At 52.6% G+C, this 7533-nt stretch overlaps 1 protein-coding gene across 1 annotated transcript in view; it reads left to right on the forward strand.

Annotated features, from left to right (window-relative positions):
* Positions 1-5563: 5563 nt before the first annotated feature.
* TSKS (testis specific serine kinase substrate) overlaps positions 5564-7533 on the forward strand; it is a 22425-nt gene continuing 20455 nt past the window's right edge. The window contains 2 exon segments of the mRNA XM_006160132.2: positions 5564-5806; positions 6625-6850. Coding sequence (XP_006160194.1) covers positions 5637-5806; positions 6625-6850 — 396 coding nt within the window. The 5' untranslated portion in view covers positions 5564-5636.

Consider the following 7533-nt stretch of genomic DNA (forward strand, 5'->3'; position numbering starts at 1 on the left):
GTGCGGTGTATCTATCCCCTTTTTTTTTGGGGGGGGGGGTGTGATTTCTCACTTTCCCTCTCACTGTCTTTCTCCAGCGAGCGCATGTGACCTACGGCAAACCTAAAAAAGGAAAAGAAAAGAAAAACATGTTGATGCATGTATGTGCATTTCCAAAATCCCAAGAAGAGAACGGAAGAGAAGGGGCTAGGGCACAGCCACCCCCCTGGAGGCTCCTTTCTCACTTTCTCTCTCCAGTGACTGTGTGTGCTATGGCTGTCCCCCCAGGGGGTAATTTCTCATTTTCCCTCTCTCTGTCTCTCTCCCTGTCGAGTGCACACACCCTATGGCAAAAAACTAGTGTGTGTGTGTGTGTGTGTGTGTGTGTGTGTGTGTGTGTGTGTTTGTGTACTAGTTGTCTTTTTTTTTTTTTTTAAGAATTATTTTGGGGACTAGCAGTTAGCATAATGGCTATGTCGCTGGATTCCCATGTAGTCGACCGCGATTTGAGTCCCAGACCCGGTGCTTAAACTCGTGCCTGGCGCATGTGCCCAAGATCCCAGGAGGAGAATGGAGGAGAAGGGATTGCAGCGTGACCATCCTCCCTGGGGAGTGATTTCTCGCCTTCTGTCTCTGGCTGGCTGGCTGGCGAGCGCACGCATCCTATAGCAAAAACCTCTTAAAAAATAAAAAAAATAATTATAAGAATTATTTTGTTGAGGAGACCAGAGGGTGTAATGGTTATGTCACTGGACTCCCATGTAGTGGACCATGGTTCAAGTCCCAGACCCGGTGGCTTAAACTCACGCTGGGCACGTGTTTTGTGCGTGCCCAAGATCCAGAGAGGAGAACGGAGGAGAAGGGATTGTGGCATTGCTAGCTATCCCCACCCCCCAGATGACTTCTCGCTTTCTATCTCTCTGTCTCTCTCTGTGTTTCCAGGCAAGCACATGTGCATTCCTATGGCAAAAACATCTCAAAAAAAAAAAAAAAAGAAAAGAAAAGAAAAAAAGAAAGAGAGACCCCAGAGGGTCCCGAAAATAGAAGTCTGTCTTCCCTGCCCTAATCCTCCAACTCCCCTCTCTCCAACCACTTTCCACCATTCACCCAGATCCCACTTGGAACACATGGAGTTAACTGGAGACTTCGCTTGGGGGGGAGGAACCCCTGATGCTAGATCCTGTCAAGGGTAAGTGCCTCAGAGCCCACAAGTTAGCAGAAAATTAGGAACCCGCAGTTAGCGTAATGGCTGTCACTGGATTCCCACGTAGTCGACCACGGTTTGCGTCCCGGACCCGGTGGCTTAAATCTCACGCCAGGTGCATGTGTGTGCATGCCCAAGATCCTGAGAGGAGAATGGAGGAGAAGGGATTGCGGCGTGACCATCCCGCATTGGGGGGTGATTTCTCACTTTCTGTCTCTATGTCTCTGTCTGTCTGGCGAGCGCACGCGCCCTATAGCAAAAACCTCTCCAAAAAAAAGAAAAAGTTTCTGTCCAGGTTTCTCCGCCTGTGCGATCCATGTCCCCTCTCTCCAGCTCCGTCCTTCTCACACACTGCGCTTCCGCCATGGGAACCAACCTGTACCCACCCCTTTGCCAGACTGGTTTTTCTTAGAGTTTTGTTTGTTTGTGTTTTGTTTTGTTTTTTGTTTTTGGGGTGGGTTTTTGGCCTAGGCTGCATGCACTCACTGGAGAAAGAGAGAGACAGAGACAATGAGAGGGAAGGTGAGAAATCACCCGCCCAGGGGCATGGCCATGCTACAGTCCCTTCTCCATTCTCCTCTCAGGATCATGGGCACTCACACACGTACCCGGTGTGACTCAAACCACCGGGGCCAGGACTCAAACCGTGGTTGACTATGTAGGAGGATGACATACCCGCCATGTCATCTGCTAGCCCAGGCTTTTTTAAGTTTTGCCATAGGACACACATGCTCACCAGAAAAAGCTGAGACAGAGAGAAAGCACCACCCAGGAGGATAGCCATGCTGCAATTCCTTCCCCTCCGTTCTCCTTTCAGGGTTTTGGGCACGCGCACACACATGCCTGCTGAGATTTCAAACAGCAGTTAGCCGCGTGGATGTCCAGTGCCTTAACCACCACTTGCTGGGCACTCTTTTTTTCTTTTTCTTTTTTATAATGTTGCTGTGAGGCACATGCACTCACTGTAGAAAGAAACTGAGAAAGCAGCCACTGGAGGGATGGCCATGCCACAATCCCTTCTCCCTTGTCCTCTTGGGATTTCGGGCACGCATGCACATGCACCCAGCATGTTTTTCTTTTTTATTTCTTTTAGGTTTGCCATAGGTCATGCACATTCACTGGAGAGAGACAGAGACAGTGAGAGAGAAAGTGAAAAATGATTCCCCAGAGGGGATGGCCACACCACAATCCTTTCTCCTCCATTTCCCTCTTGGGATTTTGAGCATGCAAGCATGCACGCCTGCCTGATTTTCAAGCCACCAGGTCTGGGACTTGAAACATAATCAGCCATGTGAGACCCAGCCACTGTAACCATCACACCGCCAGCTACTGTCTCCGTTGCTGCAAGCCACTGGGTCCAGTATTCGAACCACAGTCAGCCATGTGAGATCTGGCACCCTCAACCACCAAGCCATGGACCGGCCTCCCATGGCTTCTTTTCTTCCTTAATGTTTTATTATGAACATTTCCAAACATTCAGAATGTCAAAACAACCATGAGACAGTGAAAGATGGGTACAGAGGGAAGAGGCCATGTGACAGGGCGAAGGTACGGCCATCTGTAACCAAGGAACACCTGAGACCACTGGAGGCTGAGGGGCCACGGAGAGGCCTGGAGCAGGCCCTCCCCTCATAGCTGCAGGAAGGATCAACCCTCTAGCACGGTGGTCTCGGACTTCTGGCTTCCAGAACGGGGTCAACACACGTCTGCTGTTTAAGCCACGCGATCTGTGGTCCCTTTTATGACAGCCCTAGCAAAGACACCTCCACTATGTCAACATGCATATCATTAGCTAGGTTGATGTTCACTTTTTTTTTTTTTAAGGTTTTTGTCATAGGGTGCATGAGAGAGATAGTGGGAGGGAAAGTGAGAAATCACTCCCAAGGTGAATGGCCGTGCCTCATCCCTTGTCCTCCATTTTCCTCTCAGATTTTGGGCACGCACACACACCTCTCGTGATTTTCTTTTTTAAAAAATTTATTTATTTATTTAAATGTATTCATTTGTTTGTTTTTAGTTTGACTAGAGAGACACACAGCGAGAAAGAGGGAAAGTGAGAAAGCAAGTCACCAGGTCCAGGACTTGAACCATGGTTGACCATGTGGGAGTGTCCAGCACCTTAACCACCACGCCACCTGCTGGTCTCCCTCTTGTGAATTTCAGGCCCCTGGGTCCAGGACTCAAACTGTGGTCGACCATGTGGGAGTCCAGTACCTTAACTATTATACCACCTGCTGGTCCCTTTTTAAGTTGTCTTTATTAATAATTATTTTACTGAACTTTATTTATTTTATTTATTTTAATTTGACCAGAGGGGGAGAGAGAGAGGGAAAGCGAGAAAGCAAGCTGCCAGGTCCAGGGCTCAAACCACAGTCAGCAATGTGGGAATCCAGTGCTCTTAACCACCACACCACCTGCCAGCCCCAGTTTTTCTTTTTGTTTAATTGCAGAGGATGTTTGCACTCACCAGAGAAAGAGAGAAAGCACCCACTGTGGGGCATGGTCACACCGCAATCCTTTTTCCTGCATTTCTCCTCTCATCAGATTTGGGGCACGCGCATGCACGCGCTGGCGTGTTTTGCAAACTGCCAGAGCTGGGACTCAAACCATGGTCGGCCTGTGGGATCCAGTGCCTTGCTCACAGTGCTTAACTGATGTGCTATGGGCAAGCTCTTTTCAAGTTTTCTTTCTTTGTTTCTCACATGAGAGAGACAAGGAGAGAGGCAGCCATCTGTGAAAGGGTCCCCGTGCCATGATCCACCCCCTTTTCAGCCAGTCCGTTTCACAGGTACACGCCCAGCACATAGCGGGAGGCCTGCGAGGCACATGGGGGCCCTCCTATGTGGTCCTCTCACTGCTACGCCACCATGCGGCCCCTAGATGAATTTTTCAGAGGTAAGATTCAGGGCCAGCAGGTGGCATGGTGGTTAAGAGCGGTGGACATGGCCGACTGCAGTTCGAGTTCTGGACCTGGTGGTTTGCTTTCTCACTTTCCCTCTCTCTGTCCTTCACTGGTCAAATTTAAATAAATAAATAAAATTAATAAAATGTAATAAAATTGTTCTAAAAAAAAAAAAAAGGAGATAAGATTCACGCAATAGGGGCCAGCAGGTGGGGTAGCAGTTAAGGTAGCTGGGTCCTATATGGGTGACAACATGGTTCAAGCTCCAGACCTGGCGGCTTGAAAATCATGAAGGGGGATGGCAGGTGGCATGGCGGTTGAGGCATTGGACTCCCACATGGCCAACTACAGTTCGAGTCCCAAACCTGGCAGCTTGCTTTTTCACTTTCCCTCTCTCCCATCAAGTAGATAATATTAAATGAAACCGAATTAAATCATTCTTAAAAATGTTTTAAAGCTCAAAAATCATGAAGGGTGAGTGTGCATGTATGCCCCAAATGGAGGACTGTGGTGTGGCCCTCGCCTCTGGGGGACGAGTTCTCATTTTCCCTCTGTTTTTCTATCTCTTTTTCTCTCCAATGAGAGTATACATCCTATAGCAAAAAAAATAAAACCCCCAAAGGGGTGTTACAACCTAAAAAAAAAAAAAAAAAAAAAAAAAAAAAAAAAAAGGCTGGCACAGTAAAATCTCAAAGCCAAGTGCACAGATCAACACATTTTGACAAATGCAGGCACCAACTTCGACTCCCATGGTGTCACTTACCAACTTTTTGTTTCTTAATACAGATTTTTGCTATAGGGAAGGGAATTTGCCAGAGAGACAGAGAAAAACAGGGAAACAGAAAGTGAGAAATCACCCCCCAGGGAGGATGGCCACACTACAATCCCTGCTCCTCCATCCTCCTCTCGGGATCTTGGGCACGCACGCACACGCACCCGGCGTGAGTTTTAAACTGCCAGGTTCAGGACTCAACCCGTGGCCGACTACACGGGAGTCCAGTGACATAGCCATTTTGCCATCTGCTGATCCCATGTTACCCACCAGCTTCTGCTATTGCTCTGTTTATCTGCCCACCTACTGCCTGCCTCCCCCATGCCATCCCAACCCCAGAGAATGTGAGATCTCCCGGGGCAGGGCCTGGGACTCAACCCTCCCTCACTGTCTTCCGGATCCCAGGCAAGTGTCAAGTCCAGGGAGGACACAGGGCTGGGCGGCCCCACGGTTAGTGTAGGGAGAGGGAAGCTGGGCGCCTCCCCAGAACCAGCGGGCCGGCCCATTCCAGTCTGGGCTGGCCTAGGACGACCAAGCCCACTGTGGTTCTGAGGAGAGGGGCAGCCTTAGTGGCGGGACTAGACGCTGGACAGGAAGAGTCCACTGGGACCCCAGGAGTGGCCTGAGCTGGTCCCTCTACCTTCCCAGAGCCCCCCCACCCCACGAGGCCAGTGGTTGGGCCCTTTGTGAGGCAAGCTGCAGAGGTCAGGGGCCTCTGAGGTCAGTGGGCAGAGGAGTCTCAGAGGACGGAGCCCCTGGGAGCAGGACCCACACACACCATGGCGAGCGTGGTGGTGAAGACGATCTGGCAATCCAAGGAGATCCATGAGGCCGGGGATCCCCCTGCAGGAATCGAGAGCCGCTCCCAGCTGGTCCCGGAGGCTCCCGGGGGGGGCACCAGCCCAGCCAAGGGGATCACAAAGAAAAAGAAGGCCGTCTCATTCCACGGGTGGGTTTGCGCACCCTGTCAGGGACAGTCTTGGCACCCAGCACTGCCTCAGACAGAACCTGAGCCCTGCTGTGGGTGCTGGAGGAAGGGGGAGAAGTGGGGGACAGACAGGCAGGAGGGCAGGGCAAGGGGGACGGGCAGGAGAGAGGAGGAAGGCCGTGGGGAAGGAAGGCCGGGAGGGAGGCTGGGAACAGTGAAGGAAGGCGAAAGCAGGCAGCGGGGACAGGGGAGAAAGTCGACTGCAGGAACTGAATAAGAAGGAAGAGGGCATGGCGGTTAGGGCAGCTGGGTCTCACATGGCCGACTGCTTGTTCAGGTCAGGGACCTAAACCCTGAAAAACACACCAGGCTCGTGTGCGTGCGTGCCGCAGCCTGGGAGAGGAGAGTGGAGGAGAAGGGGTGGCCGTTCAGCCATCCCCCTGGGGGTGCTTCCTCATTTTCTCTCCCCGTCTCTGTGAGCGCATGCGCCCGCTAGCAGATTATGTACCCAGAGGAGAAAGCTGGCCGGGCCATGGCCTGGTGGGTAGTGAACTGGATCCCACACGGCCAACCCTGTGGTCTGAGTCCTCCACCAGCAGCTCCCAGCAGCTCGAAAAACCCGACAGGATGGAGAAAAGGGGGAGGGATGGAAACACGCCCCTCTCCAGCACGCACTGCACCCCCTGGCAAGGAAGGCAGGCGGAGAGGACAGAGGGGAGAAGATGACAAAGCAGGCCGGGCGGCAGGCGTGGCGGGAGTAGGGGTGTGGGACAGGGGGGCAGGAGGCCAGAACCCCCGGGGGCTGCAGCCTGAGCGTTCTACTCGTATCTCCTCACCAGGGTGGAGCCCCGGATGTCCCACGAGCCAATGCACTGGTGCCTGAACCTCAAAAGGTCATCAGCCTGCACCAATGTGTCACTGCTCAACCTGGCCGCCATGGAGCCCACTGACTCCTCAGGGACAGACTCGACCACAGAAGACAGTGGCCCACTCGCGCTGCCCGGGCCCCCTGCCGCCGCCACCCCACCCTGGGCTCCAGATGACCCAGACATCACGGAAATAATGGTGAGGGTGCCCGACTGGGGAAGGCCGGAGCGCTCGCCCTGGTGGTGGGCAGACGGGAAGTGGGAGGAGCGGTCCCTGAGGGGCTGGCCAGTTCTGGTCACTCCTCGAGACCAGGAGGGTCTGTCGTCTCCTTTGTCGGCAGCTGGCCGTGATCTGCACGTTGGTTTTTAGTTCATTTGGTCCCTTTTCAAGGCGCTGGGTGACTGGAGTCACAGACAGGGGTCAGGCCACTCCCTGTGGGAGCAGCAGGTGCAGACCAGGGGCTCAGTAACGGGGCTCCCCAGAGAAAGGCCCCTCAAACCAGGTATCGGGGAGAGCTTCTGGGCTTTGATGGATGAGTAAGAGTTCTCTGAAGGGTCACCCGAGCATCTCAGGCTAAACGAGGGGCGAGCAAGATCGGGGAAGAGAGGTGGTCCGGCCAGAAGCAAGGAGGGCCAGCACCCCGTCCTTCCTTCATTCATTTTTTAGATTTTTAAAAATTTATTTCCTTTTTCTTTCTTTCTCTCTTCCTTCTTTCTTTCTTTGTTTGTTTTGCAATAGGGCACGTGCGCTCACCAGAAAGACAGAGAGACAGAAAGCGAGAAATTACCCCCCAGGGGGGATGGCCACGCCACAATCCCTTCTCCTCCATTCTCCTCTCGGGATCTTGGGCACGCACACACACACACACACACACACACACA

The sequence above is a fragment of the Tupaia chinensis genome, unplaced genomic scaffold (genome assembly GCF_000334495.1).
Source record: "Tupaia chinensis unplaced genomic scaffold, TupChi_1.0 Scaffold000673_1, whole genome shotgun sequence".
NCBI classification, from domain to species: domain Eukaryota; kingdom Metazoa; phylum Chordata; class Mammalia; order Scandentia; family Tupaiidae; genus Tupaia; species Tupaia belangeri.